The following is a 19,248-nucleotide window of genomic DNA, read 5'->3' as shown; positions in this document are numbered from 1 at the left end:
TTACCGTTTACCCCCCAGCAAGCTGGGTCCTCATTTTACCGACCTCGGAAGGATGGAAGGCTGAGTCAACCTTGAGCCGGCGGCTGGGATCGAACTCCCAGCCTCATGGGCAGAGCTTCAGACTGCATGTCTGCTGCCTTACCACTCTGCGCCACAAGAGGCTCTACAGCTTTCTGTATCAGATGGAAAAGTTCATTTAGGAATGTATCTCAGATACACAAGAATGAGCTTGTCCCTGAGCCCTAGCTCTCACCAAGGATATTAGGGACTCCAATGGGACCAAACATGCTGACACTGTCTAGCCTGGGAACTCATTCCTAACCTGCATCCGGTTCACGCATGCTCACTCACTCCTCTAGTGACAGCATTTTCAAGGGTGACTGGAGCTGTGTGTCTACAGGATATCCATATGACTTCATCTCACCTGCATTGCAATACTTCTCATGTGTTTCACCTTCAGCAATCAAGTGATACATAGACGTGTGTGTCAGTCTCAAAGAGACTTGCGTTGACATTCCTGAAAAAGAACACTTAACAGTTTTATTCCCCATGCAGTGGGTTGCGTGAGGGCAGTGAAATTTGTCCTCAGTGCATGCACACTTTGAAAATGGACATCTACAGAACAGCTTGTTTAAATAAGCGCAGCCATCCGTGGCCTTTTCTCTGTACTGAAGAGCCAAAAGTCATTTCCAAGCTCTGGCCCAAAAGCGATCCTACCCCGGATTTGTTCTTTGGGTGATATGATTTCCAGTACTATTTTCCAGTAATCCTCCGATTTAATGGGGGTTTCACCTCTGCTGGAATACGAAGTCCTTTTTTGAACAACTCATTTTAAACCTACAGAGATTTCTCAAGTGAGCAACAGACATTATTCAGAACTTGGACTATACGACATGGAAGGCCAGCTCGAGTGAGAAGATATGCAGAAATTTACCATGGTCAAAAGAAATGTCCTACATTTTGAAATCCTGTAGCTTTATAGCAGGGGTAGAATCATAGAATCACAGAATCATAGAGTTGGAAGGGGCCACATAGACCATCTAGTCCAACCCCCTGCTCAACGCAGGATCAGCTCAAAGCATCCTAAAGCATCCAAGAAAAGTGTGTATCCAACCTTTGCTTGAAGACTGCCAGTGAGGGGGAGCTCACCAGCTCCTTAGGCAGCCTATTCCACTGCTGAACTACTCTGATTGTGAAATTTTTTTCCCTGATATCTAGCCTATATCGTTGTACTTGAAGTTTAAACCCATTACTGTGTGTCCTCTCCTCTGCAGCCAACGGAAACAGCATCCTGCCCTCCTCCAAGTGACAACCTTTCAGTTACTTAAAGAGGGCTATCATGTCCCCTCTAAACCTCCTTTTCTCCAGGCTGAACATTCCCAAGTCCCTCAACCTACATGCTGGCAGGGGCTCATGGGAATTGTAGTCCATGGACATCTGGCGAGCCACAGTTTGGCCACCCCTGATCTATAGAAAGCCACCACCTCTTCAGCCATCTAACAATTCCTACTCAAATATTCGCTCTGTGCGAACACGAGATAGTTGCTTTACTTGAATATTACAATTCAAATCAGTAGGATTTGAATGCACCATTGATTTCAATAGTGCTAAGGATATCCTTCATTGAGTCACAGTAGTTGGAAGTCCTGGAAGATTTGTGAATGTTAGTTGTTGATGTGATGGTGGTGTATTGTGAATCAAGTCTGCAGACTCCCTGCACTACTTTCTCAGACTCCAGAAATCTTTACCCACCCCTTGATGACCCAGTGATACAATATGAGCTATGCCATGTGGGCATTTAAAATTAGAAAAAATGTCATGGATACAACACCTCCTGCATCATGTCCCTGATCCAAATCACTGGACCCTGCAGCTTCTGTGCAAATAATAGAAATATGCATCAGGGATCCATTTGTGACTCTTCAATGAATGGCTCTCTCACGTGGTTGAGTTCTTCCTCTGTACTGAAAACTTGATCCCAGAATATTATGTAGGCCTCCTTACACTGTGGAAATAATTATATGTTTTTGGGACCAGATTTTATGGTAAAACAGATGAATCTCGGGGGGAGTGTCATGTCCAGGCAGTAATCATTGCATGTTTCATTTTATCCATTAAATTACGTGGAACATCCTTCTCTGGGAAGTGTGTGCTTTAGTAGGGGCATCCTTTCCGGAGGAGTGAGTGTTTTGATTGGAAATTATTATTTCACATGGAGGCCTCTCAGGGAGAGGGGGTACTAACCTCCCCCCCCCCCAAAAAAAAAAACCTTGTTAAATCATCTTTACTATCATTGCTGATATGATGGTCAGACTAGCCAGGGCAGTCCTCCAGGAACCAGACTGGAAGTATGTATTTTCCAACCCAAGTCAATTGCTGGTGCTTTATTTATTTCATTTTTATTTATTTATTTATATTTATATACCGCCCTCCCCGGGGGCTCAGGGCGGTTTACATAAGAACAACAACAGTACATAAAACAATCAGGCTGTACATAAAACAGTACATAAAACAATCAGGCTTTATTTCAGGCTGTGTTTTAAGCAACAAGTGAATAACTTTACAATAATAACCGTATAACAATGTAATAGTATAAATAATATAGGCAATACAACAATGCAACAATACAAACAGGTCCAGAGCATGTTGGTGGACTTCTGAGGGGGGGCAGGGGGGGGACCGGGGGCCTTCCAGTCGTTGTTGATTGTGTCTGGTCTCAACCAAATGCCTGGGGAATGGAGCCAAAGTACAGCTGGCAGCCAGGGACAAAAGTCCCATCTTTCAGAAGTTGTCCATTGTCTGGCCAATGTGGTAGCCTCATCCTGCCTGGCAGTCCCAGGCCAATGTGGCATGTCTATGTGGGCTTCTAGGTCCACATATGCCTGCATTGCTTACTGAGTCATGTCTTAGCACCAGACTAGAAGATTCCTCATTCAGATCTTGCATTCTCTGATAATGGTTGGCTTTACATGGCTACCTTTTTGTTGTTTCTTTGGGTGTTCTGTGTGGTCACATGTATCTCACAAAAAGATATGATCTTCTAGGAAAGAACCTTGCCAGCATTTCATTATTGAACCGCTAAACTTTCAGATAAACATCCAGAGACTTAGAATCTAGTTACAGGAATCCCCTTTTCAGCTCAACTGGATTAATATATTTATTTTGCATGTATAAGTATACTGTACATAATTTAGCAGAGATTAGAAGGAACGTCGTGCAACATCATGAACGGCTATCTTTATTTTTACGATTAGATGCCTTTTTGTAACTCCCCCAGTGGGCTGATTGTATGTCCTAAGGGTAGGTCCTTTCTCTTGGGTCAGGAATGTAATAAGGAAGGTTTTCCTCTCTCCAGGATATTGTGTCTGCCTCAGTGTGTTTTTAAATTGCTGCAGAAAGCTCTTTAGCGGAGAGCACAGTATTTTCTTTGTGCCCGTGGCCAACAATTGACGCATCCTTGGGGACCCCTCTGTCTTTAGTATTTAAACATATATGGTGGACATGGTTAACCTATTGATGGGCGATGAAAACACCAATAGGATTGATTAATAGGCAGTGGAAGGGAGAAAAGATTTTCCATTTCAGGTGGTAATTCAAGCTGTGTTTTAAGCAACATTTTTTTTCGGGGGGGGGGGTTAGATCTGTGAAGAAAACATAACCTGTGCTCTGCAAGAGCACTGAGGCAAAAGGAAGTCTGATCACTGCCAGGGAAAATTAACATGTTCCTGTTTAATGGTAAAATATGCATACAGCAACACAAGGCTCCTTTTTAAACATATAAGAAAACATCCACCTATTAATGGTTACCGTCAAATGGGAATTTGGAATAATTGGTCTGTTTAACAATCGGGTTTCCCTAATGTTCCAGAGCTATGTAAAAATATTACATACGTGCATGAATCTTACTTGTCTATTAGGAGCCCACATCAAGAAATTTGCCAAATTTTGAAATGTATGCTAGTTTTATGGCTACTAATTGGAGTGTATTTCAACACATCCAGTGATGCTCCTTTCTCGTAACCTCTCCGCATCTAGGAGTTGTCATCAACATTTCATGTAAGGGAAAATTCAAATATAATTTGATGATTCCTTCTCAGATAAACACCTGTGAAATGTTCAGGGATGCCGAAGGAAGGTAACAAGTTTGCATATCTCAATCAAAATCCTGCCTTGAGTCCAAGGAGACAGAGGTGGTATAAATGAATAAATAAAACCCCTTCCAATTATGTCATATAGGCCAGGGGTAGTCGACCTGTGGTCCTCCAGATGTCCATGGACTACAATTCCCATGAGCCCCTGCCAGCAAATGCTGGCAGGGGCTCATGGGAATTGTAGTCCATGGATATCTGGAGGACCACAGGTTGACTACCCCTGATATAGGCAGTTAAACTCACTCTACTCTCTGTAATATGAAAGGGGGACTGAATTTGGCTCGAGGATGCTACCAGGCGATTCCATGATTGCTTTCTAACTCCAAGCCATTGCTGAAGCAACAAAACACACCATTTTCTGATTGTGTGAAGTTCCTTGGATTGTGGCAGCTGCCTACGGCCAGCTCCACCTTTACCACCGGCAGCTGTTCAGAAGTCACACTTTTGAAGATGACTTTTCAGCATACTGTCTAGGAACTGCTATTTAACTCCATCGTATTCTGGGTGGTGGCAGAATTTCTGGGGTGGGTATGGAATGGGGAGCGGTAAAGGGAGGGACAAATAAATCGGACCAAAGTTGGTATTGGTCAGGAGGCCAAATTATAGACCTCTAGGATAGGATGGACAGGAGTGGAGGATGTAAGAGGCCTTTGTGCTGCTGGTAGAGAATGCTAATTTAGTTTACTTACTCCTTTGGAGTCTCCCAGTTTCCACCATGCTTTTTATTTCAGGCTCCATCAAGTAAACTCATAGGACTTAAAATCCAATTTGGCTAATAACTGTAAAGGTATACCCTGTGCAAGCACTGGGTCATGTCTGACCCTTGGGGTGACGCCCTCTAGCGTTTTCTTGGCAGACTCAATACGGGGTGGTTTGCCAGTGCCTTCCCCAGTCATTACCGTTTACCCCCCAGCAAGCTGGGTACTCATTTTACCGACCTCGGAAGGATGAAAGGCTGAGTCAACCTTGAGCCGGCTGCTGGGATCGAACTCCCAGCCTCATGGGCAGACAGCTTCAGACAGCATGACTGCTTCCTTACCACTCTGTGCCACAAGAGGCTCTTAATTTGGCTAATAGTTGGCACAAAAACATGAAATACAGTTGTCCCAGGGGCTGGACCATTTCAGATTGCTGATGGGTTATCTTGTGTTTGAATGATCCCCAACTAAACAAAAATGCTCCTTCCACTTAGAACATTGGCATGATCAGAAAAAGGCTAGATTAGACTTTCTCCCTACAGAGGGAGCTTCCTTACAGATAGGGAATCTTGGATGCGGAGATGGCAGAGTGTCCATCTGTGCATATGATTAACCTTCCTCTAAGTCTAAATTGGTACATTCCCAGGAAATGTGTACGATGTGATTTAGTTGAGCATTTAGATCAGTCCTAAACCTGTGATTATCCACACTGTACATGGGGCCGGCGAAGGGTCCCTTCCAAATGGAAAAGTGTCCATTGGTTCAAATGAGAATACTGCGATTCATATACAGAACTTGGGGGAGTGCAGTGCAGTGTGTGAAAAAGAAATAGTAAACAGGGCAATAGAGTACTGCTTGCTTTTCCAACATGTGTTTAATGTCTATCCCTGAGAATGTAAAGAAGCTTAAGATCTTAGCCCACCTTAAGGATTTATAGAAGCTGTGGCCTTCATCCCTCCTAAGAGCCTCAAAATCGCTTAAAGTTTTATGCTTTCTTAATGACAGAGGTTCAAAGATTTTTGTTTAATGAATCTTTATGCAGGGTGGAAATTAGGGGAGCACATTGTTGGATGGGGCCTGGAGGACCTTTCCAGGTTCAGGGCTAAATGCAACGAACACTTACAGCAGCGTGTCTTACTGTTTCCTTCTGCGAGTTCAACCTGTCTCAGGATTGTATGTTTGCTGCGTCGGGAGCGAACGGCCGCTTCGGGCACCAAAACCCCCAACCCTACACCCGTTTTGTATGCTCCAACCCTGTCCTTATGTCTCTGGGCTTGGCCAGTCTGCCCTGTGGCCCTGCAGGAGCAAACTTTCTTATTGTTTCTAAACACCTCTCCACACAGCCTCTTCTCTAACTAGCCTATCCCAGTTTTTCTTGCCTAAAAGGGGTTTTAGATCTGTAGGGAGCACTTGGTCGGAGTCAGCTGCCTCCAGGGCAGGGGAAAGCTTGTCTTGTACCCTCCTAACCTTTTGTGATTGACCCAGCCACCATGGTAGTAAATTTGTGGTGATGCTCTCTATCCTTTTGAAAAGTTCTAAAAGGTCTTGCAGGCTCCTGAAGACCCCTGATGCTAGGTCACCATTCTCTCTCCAGCAACAGCTGGCCAGATGCCTCAGAAACCTTAGATTAGGCATTGTGTGAAGAGAAGAGCTGGGTTTTTTATACCCCACCTTGTCACTATTCGAAGGAGTCGCAAAGTGGCTTACAAACAACTTTCCCTTCCTCTCTGCACAACAGACAGTCTGTGAATTAGGTAAGACTGAGAGCTCTGACAGAACTGCTCTGTGAGAACAGCCCTAAGAGAACTGTGACTAGCTCAAGATCACCCAGCTGGCTGCATGTGGAGGAGTGGGTAATCAAGCCCGGTTCTCCAGATTAGAGGCCACCACTCTCTAGCCCTTGCACTAATCACTTTGGACTTTCATGAAACAAGTGCCCGTCAGCTTCTTTAGGGCTTCTTTATACCCTAAAGGGGGATCCCAATACACACAATGAATGCAAACAAAATTGAGAGGGTTCTCCCCCCCTCCCCCATAATAATAAGATATCTGGCTTGTTGCATCAGAATTCAGGGTTTTTTTGCTACGAAGAAATAAAATCCTTCTGATCTCGTCCCTGGAATGTGACATTTCATGGGTGTAATAACATTATAACATTATAAATTGAAACTCCCTAAATCCTTATTGTACTCTGTACTAAAGCTTCTGTTTTACATAATACTCTTATTTCAGAAGATTCTTTGTTTTGCAGACTAAAATCTAGCCATTCTCTCCCATAGCGGAGACCAAGGGAGTCAAAAACACCATGAAAAATCCAAAGGTAATTATCAGAATGAAAGAACCTGGAAGTAGATCACAGACTTTGGAAGATTTTCAAGGGAATTCTGTTGGAAGTTTTATGTTGTTTGAAGTGTTCATATTATTTGTAGCAACTTCATTCTTTGATATATACACTTCCAGTGGGTAGATAGATCCCTAATTGTACTAAGTGAACAGAGAAGCATACATTGTTCTACCCAGTGAATAAATACATGGTTAGGATATATGTTTGCTTAATATATTCATGTCATACATTCTGTACTTGCACTTGGTTGCTAACAGAGTAACGAAGTCACAAAGAGCTAAAAAGAACTGTAGTTTATGAATGAGAGAAAAACAATGCATAGGTTAGAATGGGCTTTTTTTTGCCTTTTATTATTTTGGTTTGCATTGGATGCAAGGATAGAGCTGGCTCTTGAGTCTGGAGGCCAGATCAACTGTTTTTGGCGGGTGACAGAACTGACCGCCATATTCCCTGATAGTCACAAATCTGAAATAACTGCCCAAAGTAGATTCCTGAAACTATATGTCGACTCAAAACATTTCAGGATAACAGTAATCATGCCCTCTCTGAACTACTAAAACAATATTAAAATAAAATGTATTTGAAGTGCAGTTCAGATATTTCAACCTGCAGTTATAGTGGACAGGCTCCAAGCCTTTGGGCAGGGGTAGTCAAACTGCAGCCCTCCAGAAGTCCATGGACTACAATTCCCAGAAGCCCCTGCCAGCGAATGCTGGCAGGGGGTCCTGGGAATTGTAGTCCATGGACATCTGGAGGGCCAGAGTTTGACTACCCCTGCCTTTGGGAATGTAGAATAAGTGTATCTAGTAAGGGGAAATAAACTACAAATCCCACGGTACTGTATGGAAGCATACACATGTGTGGCTCTAGATCCAGGCAGTACAGTAATTGATGTTCATACAGATTCAAATGGGAGCCAGTAAGTTTTTCCTATAAAATTGTTATTTTGTAATTATTTTCTTTATTCATTGACATTAGTGCACATTTGGTGGCAAAGAGAGGAAGTTTAATGTACAGTATTTGCTGGCGTATAAGACTACTTTTTCGCCCTGAAAAACATGCCTCCAAGTGGGGGGGGTCGTCCTATATGCTGCGTGCACTTCAGTTGGGATAGACATAGCTGCCCATAGTGGCCCATAAATGTAATGTAACAAACTCTATATTTTGAGTGGAATACGGTAGTTAGTCAATTTCTCAGCATGTGCAGAGGTGTCATGTCTATGCTGGGCGTATTTAAGCAGATGTTCACAAAACAAACTGAATTACGAGGACCCACATTTCAGAACTAGGTCTTGGTTTTGGCATTTTGAATTCTACTACTAATATAAATATTGGAAGGTAGGAGAATTTCCAGTTTGTAGAAAACCTGCACTTTTCATTGTAACTTGAGACAGTTTTCCTCAGTGTGTAAGTAACCTCCTCCTCCTCCCTCCCTCATTCTAGGTTTGTGTTAGAAGGCTGTATTAAAAAAATTACTCTTGGTGCTTTGGATCCTTGTATTTTTGGGCTCTTTGGCATTCCTCCTCTTGCTCAATGGTTTGAGTTTAAACATGCTTATCCTTATATTCCTCTATTCCTGAAAAAGCTCAGAATGCCTTGCTTGGGGCTCCCAGTGGTCTCCATCTAAGCACAAATCAAATCCATATTTGCTTCAACTCAACGGTATGATATTTTTGTGGTATAGTGGCAATAGGCAGAGCAGACATCTCAGAACAAGAAGAGTTGACCTCCATGTCCTGCTTATTCATGAAGTTTCACCACGGGAAGTTCTCTCTCTCCCCTCTGTACGATGAGTAACTCTTGGAAGCATCACAGACAGTGTCCTAAGCCCTTTGGTGGAAAGGTGTGATATTAGTATGGTGAATAGATTAACCACAGAAAATGGATAACAGTAAAATCTGAGAAATAATTATTTTGAAGACAAAGCTCTGTGCATCAAGCCCTTATTGTTGTCTTTAACTAAAATAAGGAATAGTGAACATAAGTAGATCCTGCTAGAACAGATCAGTGGTGCATCTAGGCCGGCATAATGTTTAACACAATGACCAACTAGAGGGCAAATAAACTGGATAGAGGCCAAAGCTTTCCCTGTTGCTTCTTCCCAGCACTGGTACTCAGTATATAGAGCAGGGGTATAGAGCAGCATTCGCTGGCAGGGGCTCCTGGGAATTGTCCATGGACATCTGGAGGGCCGCAGTTTGACTACCCCTGATATAGAGGTTCCCTTCAGTCAACATAATTGGCATATATAAACTGAAAACAAGGGAAATTTTTCACCCTTTTCCTTACATTAGGCTTAACATTAGTATATGTTGTAGGGTCTTTTAAAAAGATACAGCAAGGTGTTTGTTAATAGTATCCTCTTTTACCCCTACCATGTTGGCTGCTTTCTGGGTTTTTATCAGTTATCTTTACCATTCACTTCTGCATCCAGCTCACCTAGAACAAGTTCATGAGGTGGATATTGTGGATCCATTCTGCTTGTGGAGATACTTTCTCCTGGTGGAAAGATGCATCAGGGGAAGACTGCTACCACTAATGGAATGCACCGTTGTTAGCGGAACAGATACACAGAGTCCAATCCTATAACAGCAGTGCATGTTCTCCAGCTTGAGTCTCTATCTCAACTGCTGGAAGCAGAGGTAATGACGGGACAGGACCTGGGTGTCAGAGCCAGGGCTTGACCTGGAGATGGAAGCGCAGCAGGTAGGAAGTACTCCTGTGTTGATCACGCAAAGCTTCTCGGATTGAGAATAGGCCGAGCACTCCACGTTTCTTAGTTCTCTCTGTGCATGGTCAGGAAACACATAGCTCCACACTTGAGATCCCAGAGTGCCTAACAACTCTTTATGGAAGCTCACCTCATATCTTCAGATGTGGAAGATGTGTATTTGTGTTAATTGCAGCTTTTCCTCATTCATTGAAAACCATCCCCATACAGTGTATGTTATAGGGATGTGCAAAACCAAAAGAAAACGTGGTATTGTTTGAGTTCAATATACCCAAACTGGAAAAAAATACTGTGTTCTGTTTTGGCTTTACACATCTCTGGTTGACGTACACTTTAATACGAAGAGGATCTCTGGTTTGGTTGCACAGAGGAATGTCTGTCAGGTGTAATATTTGAAGCACCTAATACCTACACACTATCTGTTTCATTCAGCCAGCCCATCTCCTTTTTGGAAGTTGCTCAAGAAACAGTCCTATAAAAGTGATTTAATTTATATGAAGCACTCTTTCTGTTTTGTTTTGTGGCAACATTTTGAAAGTTGGTCAAATGGAAGAGAAATGGCCATACATTCCTTTGTAGGCCTGTGTTTTTATGATGTTTCCACAATTGGTTTTAATTAAAAAGAAGGAACAAAATAGCTGAGCAATCTGTGGTGAAGCATCACAAAATGCAAGGAGCAGGCTAGAACTGCAAGCTGCAAAGACTATAGCCCCACCACATGGCATGTCATAGCTTTGGGATAGATTTTAGTTGCTGTAAACTGCATTGGGATGCCATACTGTTTGGAAATCAGGGTATGAATGCAATGCATGAAACTTCATTCATGTAGCTGAGGGCTTTGTGGATCAATATATTGGTTAAACAGAGATTCAAATGTGTTGCCATGTTGATCTGAAGTAGCACAATAAGATCAGAGTTCAGTAGCACCTTTAAGATCAATAAAGATTTATTCAAGGTGTGAGCTTTTGAGTGCTTGCACTGAATAAATCTTTGTTGGTCTTAAAGGTGCTACTGGACTCTGATTTTATTGGTTAAACAGAATTGCAGAAAGATGTGAGAGGAGAATCTTGGGGCAAGCAGTGACAAATATGCATGGAGAAAGAAACTTACATTTGAAAGGTGATTGTTGACCTCATTAAAAAGGCGAGAGTGTCAGGAGCGATACAATCAGGACTTGAATATACTCTTGGCATAATTTTCAAAAATAGCAGTTGATCCATGGATGGATCTCAGTTGGACCTATGGCTAACTTGCATAGGCAACATTTATTTTCTTAATGCAAGAGAAATTTTGGTGCGAAACGTTTACTTACATGCGGACAATCACTGCCTTGACTTTAGTTGATTCTTTTTAATCCATCTGGAGCCCACAAATGCCTATAATTGTCCTTCGTATTGTTGGTTCATGTGTGACTTCATGAAGAAAACAAGAACCTGTTTTCCTGCATGATGCATACATAGGCTGCGCCAGGATTCTTCTGGGTAATATCCCTTTTTCTGAATATCTTTTTAAAAGCTGGCAACATTAGATCACTTCTGAGCTGCTTTGGGAAAGGGTGCACAAACCGCTCACAAGGAGGTTGGTGTCTATTTATTTACTCTCAAGACTTTTATACCACTCTTTCCCAGGGGCTCAGCGTGGCTCATGTCAATACAATAAAAGAGTTTAAACATTTAACTTATTAAAACTAGTTTGCTTGTGTTGGGGAAGGGGAGGAATGCCTTGATGTTGGGACAACCTGATGCTCCGTCGTTTTAGCATGTGCATTCAACTGCGCACCCTATTGGACACGGGTGTGGTGCAGAGGGAATATATCTCTCCTTAGAGTTCCTTTAGGTGTGTCTCCCAATATGCATTTCATTCCAGTGTACTGCATTACTATGGGTACACTTTTGGGCTCACATCACAAAGGCCCCTTATGCACGGGCCATAATGCCCGCATTGGCAGCAGCAGCGCTTCAGGAAAAATCACCGATAATGCTCACGGCTGTTGCCAGCGTGGGCGCCTCCCGGCCCAGGGCTATGGAAGGTCCGCAGTTAGCAAATGTGGGATCTTCTGTAGCTTCCTGGGTAAGCCGGGGCTGCGGCGGGACAGCACTGTGCATAATTGCCAACTTGTTGGCCCACCCATCCCCGACACTATGGTGTTCCTGTAGGGACACCGCATGCCCCTGCGGGCTCCTCAGAGCCCTGGAGCTGGCAGGGGCGACCCCCTGACCCACCTGGGCATGCGGAGGGAGCCTGGGCCCCCCACTCCCCCCCCCAGGCCGTCCAAACCTCTCCTCCCCCCCGCCACTCCGGCTTACCTCCTGGCCCCGGCGTTCAGTGCGCACGCATGCTACGCCGGGGCAGTCCAGCATTCCCCGCCCCCGTGCATACACGGGGAACGGTGGGGCATCCTGCCCCACCGCAACGGCATGGCGGCAGCGCACAATAGCTGCTGCCATGCATAAATGGTCAAAGGAAGCATGAGAACAATTGCCCTGGCAGTGGGGTGAAGCCCCCTTTCCTCCTAACCCTATTCCAATTAACCACACTTATGGGGCGACAATAGTTGTTAACAGGTGCAATAAACAAATAAGTGCTTGAAAGAGTGTAAATTCGGGTTTTTCACACTTTATGAAATAACCATTTTTGCAGTGAGAGTTGAGCCTCCTGCAGCACCACTTTAGTATTTAAGCCCTGATCTTCCATGTAATTTTGAAGACTGCAGCTTTGGAGGAAATGGTGGATTTAATTCACTGCTGAGTGATAGCCTTTAAATCCTTCGTGCTTCAGCAGCTTCTTTTTTGCTCACTGCAAGGGTGACAAAGAGAAGGCTCTTTTGCACACCTTCAGTGTACGTTTTGCAGGGAGTGGCGGTTAATTTGGATTGTCCTGTTGATGTGCCGCTTGGCCATAGTTGTCATACCGTGTAGTTTACAGGGAGACTGGAATAATCTTAGGATTCATGTTTACAATAGACCAGGGGTAGTCAAACTGCGGCCCTCCAGATGTCCATGGACTACAATTCCCAGGAGCCCCTGCCAGCAAACGCTGGCAGGGGCTCCTGGGAATTGTAGTCCATGGACATCTGGAGGGCCGCAGTTTGACTACCCCTGCAATAGACTATGCTCGTTTTGGAATTACACAGAACTGTTTTGCCAACTGAATCTTCCAAAAAAAGATGTAGGTTTGGAATGAGGAAGTAGTATTCCACCTTCACCAGCTTAAGGTAGCTCTCTCCAAGATGGCAGCCTTCAAAACATTTTCCCCATAGCAGTCCTTATCGTGGGGCTGGATGATATCGCAGCAGGACAGATTTTAGAACTTCAGTGTAAGAATAATCAGTAAAATGTGTGAGTTACCCAATGGAAAATTTTGTTCTTGCAGCGAAACAAACCCCACGATTGTGGAATTACACATCAGAGCTAGTTTTAAACACACGCAGGCTTATTTTTTCATTTGTTCTTCTCATCTAAAGTGGCCAGGTCTGCTTCTTTTCTCCTTTTAAAATAAATTCACAGTAATTCAGAAAGATGTGCCCAGTTGTTCTTTAATAGATTGAGTTTTCTGCAGTCACTTTTTTTCCCCTTTCAGGAAATAGGAGTGCACATAAACCTCTCCATGTTGCCCTGGTTCAGTTTCAAAATACCGGCCATCTGTACACACTCAGTGCAGATCCATGTAATATGAATGGACTACAGAGATATGCGCTTGAAACATAAACTCTTAAAGATTACATGCTGTACATAGCCCAGCACATCTGTTGGTTTCATAAGGGGTGTGTGCCATCGTTAACTTTAAAACAAATGGTAATAAAGTTTTTTTTTTAAGTTAGTTTTTATAAGAAGTGTACATCTGTTTGCCACAGGGATGCCATATAATTGTGAACATAAGCAAGTTTATTTAGTTGGCTATCCTTTTGCGATCCAACTACTGACTGTCTCTAAGTCTGACTTCTGCGAATAATTTTAGGGGACTGTTCCCACCCAACAGGTTGTGGCCTGCAAATGAAACCTGAAGCCGGGCTCCACCTAGTGGCTTGCCTCCGATAAAGTAGCTTTTTAAAAGAATATTTGTATACTGCCTTCTTGGCCACTCACGTAGGTCATAAAACATGAAACCAGTCCTGAATCCCCTCCTCCAAATCCAGGCAGAAAAATTCAGAATAAAATGGTAAACAATAAAATAAAAGTTTGTGTGTGTGGGGGGTGGGATTCCAATAATTTATTTAAAATATTTGTATCTGAACTTTTCTCCCAATTCATTGTCATTAAAACCAAACAAAATGTCAGTTCAGTGTTCAGGGTCACTTTGGGGAACATTAAGATGGAGGCAGCCCCACTGATACAAGGCCCAGCCACCTTTGAGAACAACACAGATTGGCCTAAGCTTTCTAAACCTTGTTTTTTATTTCTTTTAACACAATGTTCAAAACATCAGTAAGGGTCCCTGCTTGAGACAACTCATAATATGAGGGTCAGTGCTGAGCAGGCCCCACCCTATAAAAGAAGAGGCGGTTAGTGGGATCTTCCTCATTGGTGCAAGAGCACTGTAAAGGTATCCCCTGTGCAAGCACCAAGTCATGTCTGACCCTTGGGGTGACGCCCTCTAGCGTTTTCTTGGCAGACTCAATACGGGGTGGTTTGCCAGTGCCTTCCCCAGTCATTACCGTTTACCCCCCCAGCAAGCCGGGTACTCATTTTACCGACCTCGGAAGGATGGAAGGCTGAGTCAACCTTGAGCCGGCTGCTGGGATTGAACTCCCAGCCTCATGGGCAGAGCTGTCAGACGGCTGCCTTACCACTCTGCGCCACAAGAGGCTCATACTGAGCACTGGGTGATATGTATATATGGGATGAGGCTTCTCTGGGGTGTGCTGGACCAAGACTGCTTCTGGCTTAATGCTTCTGAGCTAATGTTGAGCCCGCTAGATAAAAACTTTGAGCCGTTAGAATACTAAAATATCAGAGAGCTGCTGAGGTCTGATGTTGACTGAGCTGTTTGTTTGTTTATTTGTTTATACACCACCATTCTTGGGAGTACCATCTCGTGGTGGTTTACAATAAAACAGGAAAATGACAATATAACACTGGGCTAGAACGCAATGTGAGGCATGAACCAGATATGGAAGAGTAAGGATATCAGCCTTAATACAAAGTGCTGGCTAGTCAACACCGTTATCTTCCCCATAACAACCTATGGATGCAAAAACTGAACCCTGAAGAAGGAAGACAGGAGGAGAATAGATGCTTTTGAATTATGGTGCTGGAGACGAATTCTGAGAATACCATGGACGGCCAAAGTTACCAAGAAGATAGTTTTAGAGAGGAGCAAACTAACTATGTCATTAGAAGGCAAGATATTACAGCTAAAGCTCACTTACTTTGGACACATCATGCGATCAAACTCGCTAGAAAAATCATGAATGCTCAGCATGGTCAGCAGCAAAAGGAAACATGGTCGCCAAAGGATCTGCTGGCTCAACACAATTAAAGCTGACACAGGGATGACCATGGACCAACTAAAAGAAGCAGTCAGAGACAGGGGTGCATGGTGGAAACTTTCCTATAGAATCACCGAGGGTCAGACACGACTGAACGGATGTCATAATCATCATCATCAAACCCCCCATACGACAAACAGATAGATGGCGTCATGATCTGAGTTTCCGGCCTCCTCAAAAAACCCTTAATACTCAGCTATGAGTGAGCCACTCCCATGTTCAAGGCTTGTGCTTCTTGGCATGGTTTTTCAGTAGCCTAAGGCAGGCCACACAGACTCTGACCTTCCATCTACAACAACTACTATTACTACTTTATTTGTATAGTCTTCCCTTCCTGGTTGGCTCAGGACATGCATAACAATACTGGCCTGACATAGTATTGTTGTAAGGACTGTAAGAATGTTTATTAAGAGCGTTTACTACTCTAAAGAAGTACATGTCAATGCCTTTTATTATAATTGCATTATTCCATGCACTCCTGTTTTATTTATTTCCTGTTGAATGTCCTTGCAGCTTAATTTTAAATGCATAATCTTAGAGGCAATTCATATTAATTGTTCCCAAGATGTTGTCTATCATGTGTTTTATTGATACATCCAGTATTTGCAGGATATGTACTACGAAATGATACCTTACTGGTGTTACTGGTGTTCCACACTGGGTGTTGCATGATAATAACAATCGTTTACATCAGGGGTCGACAAACTGCGGCCCTCCAGATGTCCATGGACTACAATTCCCATGAGCCCCTGCCAGCATTCGCTGGCAGGGGCTCAAGGGAATTGTAGTCCATGGACATCTGGAGGGCCGCAGTTTGTCGACCCCTGGGTTACATGGTGATGTGAGTGTCAGTTTTATATTCACTTAGTTAATTTTCTTTGGAAACAGTGAATTCTATGGGACTGACCTGGCTAACCAATTCACGCTGAGTGCAGCTTGCTCAAGGAAAGTCTGATGTGGATCGCTTAAGCAAAAAATAAGAATTTGTGGCATGACGTGTAGTGCTGCATTCAGATCACAAGGAATTAGCGGGGGGAAATGATACACAAATAGGTCAAGAAATTCCAAAATAAGCAACTGTTAACTGTCCATTTGAACATTTCATCACTTTGCCACATGCTAACAGTGTCATGATAGAAGAAACACATCAGAGATTTGGCCTTGGAATGGAAACAAGGGTGGCAGTTCATCAAGGGCATTTGGTGGCCTGGGAGACGGTTTACGAACTGGGAACTTCACTGTCCCAGCTCCCATGCAGGTGCACAAATCGGGGGCAGATGAGGTGCACCAGGCCAAACGCTCCCCGGTGTGGGTGGAGAAAGAGGTGGGGCAACCTGCCATGACTAAAACTCCAGCCTGCAGCCCGGCATGAAACCTCCAGTGCGTAAACGGTCAGAGTGACCTTATTCACTCCCAAAGGGAGGGCAAAACGATGTCTTTGGGAGCAGGGTTGCAGTGGAGAGCAAGAGGACATCCTTACCCATCCTCTACCATTTGGAATCCAGAGGGGCAGCATGCCCAGAGTAACACTCAATCCCTCCCTTCCAGCAGTCCCAACATGCATTTATATTTGACTTGTTTTCATATTAAAGGAAAATGTCTCAGACCAGCCACTAGACTTGCAGAGGTAAGAAGCAGATGGATATTCATCTCATCACTTAGAAAAGCAATTCAGAGTAATGAATTGCCAGGTGTTCCTTTGCTTATGCAAGCAAGCCCAGTTGGCATTCATGAAAACTCACCTGCCCGTATAAGCAAGTATGACATGTTTGCTGTAGAAGTAATCAGTGCACCACTGAAGTTTTAAACATAACTGGAGGGCCAACACAACTGAACTCCAATGTCATTTGTATCCCTACAGCACATAAACAACGACCACATCCATGGGGAGAAGAAAGAGTTTGTATGTCGATGGCTCGATTGTTCTCGAGAGCAGAAGCCGTTCAAAGCCCAGTACATGCTGGTGGTACACATGAGGAGGCATACAGGAGAAAAGCCACACAAATGCACTGTAAGTAAATAGGCCTTACTCAGATTCTGATTGCCTCAGTTGTTTGTTTCCATTTCTATTTATTGATGAAGGCTGTTTGTTGAGGCTCTGCATACGTGTTATGAAGGAATAAACATTTTCTCAGTGGAGGGAACAAGGAAGTAATTCATGGAGCCTATAGTGTAGGGGTAGTCAAACTGCGGCCCTCCAGATGTCCATGGACTACAATTCCCATGAGCCCCTGCCAGCATTTGTTGGCATGGGGCTCATGGGAATTGTAGTCCATACAGCATCAGGTTGTATTCTGATTCTTTGTTCATCTAAATGTGCAGTCTTCCTCTGCTTTCAAAGGAAAGCTTTTTGCACTGGAAGAAGCCTTGGCACTTAGCAGGGTATGAAGGCAACAGATCCCTTCTCTCTGCTGTTCATGCCTCTGAAGGCCAACGGCTGAATCTTCTGGCATCCAGGGGCACAAGTCCTCTGCATGTGTGTCTAGATTCCAGTTGCCTATTAGGATTTCTAGGAATTGAGAGACTTACTTGTGTAATTCTAAACAGAGACACATCCTTGGATTGAAAAGGGTGGAACTCTGCTTAGAACTACATTGTTATTCTCCGTGAATCCATCCAATTTTTCTTTAAAGGAATTTAACCATCACATCTCATGGCAGTGAATACCGAGGGAAGTTCGCCAGGCCTTTACCTGGGCCAGGGCCTTTTCAATCCTGGCCCCAACCTGGTAGAATGTGCTCCCAGGAGAGCTGAGGGCCTTCCGCAGGGCCTGCAAAATTGAGCTCTCCTGCTAGGTATTTGGTTTAGGCCAGAACAAGTTGTTGTTGTTGTTGGCCAGAACAAGTAAGATCATGCCCCTCCACCCCAGGCTGAGCCAGGTCATCAGGCTACACCTCTTACCCTGAGGCGGGGGGGATTCCCTCTGGTTGGGTGGGGAGCAGGGGTTTTTTGCTGCTTGAATAGTTTGATTGTTCTCGGGGTTTTAACTGGGGTTTTATTGGAGAATAATTACTTGTAACCAGCCACAAGCCGCTTGCATGAGTGGCGGGCTAAAAATCGAAAAATCAAATAAAAAAGCAAGCTAATGGGGGGGGGGAATCACACAGTGGATTGTATCCTCTCACCACACTCAGCCAACTTTGAAGCCATCCTGCATCCAAAGGAACCCCTTCCTCTTCGGGTGAATGACAGTAGGATAGAAACCAGCATTAAAACAACTGTTCCCTACATATTGCTATAATGTAGTCTTTTCTTTTACATATCCAGTTTATGTATTATTATATTATAAGCATCCTTTTATGAGGATGAGGAGGAATGTTTTCTTCTGCCAAACAAAAATGTTGAACATTTCCATGGTTGTGCCCAATCTTAGAAAACTGCTTCCTCATACGAGGCTATTTCATGAGTGTGTCCCCCCCCCCTCCTGCCTCCCCTTTCGTTTTCCAAGCGCTAAGAATAATCCAAACGTTCCTGTTGTCTGCAGTTTGAAGGCTGTACGAAGGCCTATTCCAGGCTAGAAAACTTGAAAACCCACCTGAGATCTCACACTGGAGAGAAACCATATGTCTGCGAACACGAGGGCTGCAACAAAGCTTTCTCGAACGCATCGGATCGGGCGAAGCACCAAAACAGAACTCATTCCAATGAGGTAAGGAAGCACATGGGCAGTAAAAATCCCCCAAATGTTCACAGACACGGTGCTGTCCGAAGAATTTATTGTCAAATACATACCCCAAGAACGAAGCCAGTATGTTTTTATATATATTTTCGAATTCATTTTAATGGCATATTTTTATAGTTTAAAAGGCTCCTGGTTATTTTATCAAAAAATTGGC

At 43.8% G+C, this 19,248-nt stretch overlaps 1 protein-coding gene across 6 annotated transcripts in view; it reads left to right on the top strand.

Moving 5' to 3' along the window:
* The window catches only part of GLI3 (GLI family zinc finger 3), a 261,843-nt gene that overhangs the window by 229,566 nt on the left and 13,029 nt on the right, over positions 1–19,248 (top strand). For all 6 annotated transcript variants that reach the window (XM_077304551.1, XM_077304554.1, XM_077304553.1 and 3 more), the window contains 2 exons: positions 17,274–17,423; positions 18,897–19,061. In XM_077304551.1, coding sequence (XP_077160666.1) covers positions 17,274–17,423; positions 18,897–19,061 — 315 coding nt within the window. The remainder of the gene's footprint in view (positions 1–17,273; positions 17,424–18,896; positions 19,062–19,248) is intronic.

The sequence above is a fragment of the Paroedura picta genome, chromosome 11, assembly GCF_049243985.1.
Source record: "Paroedura picta isolate Pp20150507F chromosome 11, Ppicta_v3.0, whole genome shotgun sequence".
Classification (NCBI taxonomy): domain Eukaryota; kingdom Metazoa; phylum Chordata; class Lepidosauria; order Squamata; family Gekkonidae; genus Paroedura; species Paroedura picta.
This window is presented reverse-complemented; position numbering and strand designations above follow the sequence as displayed.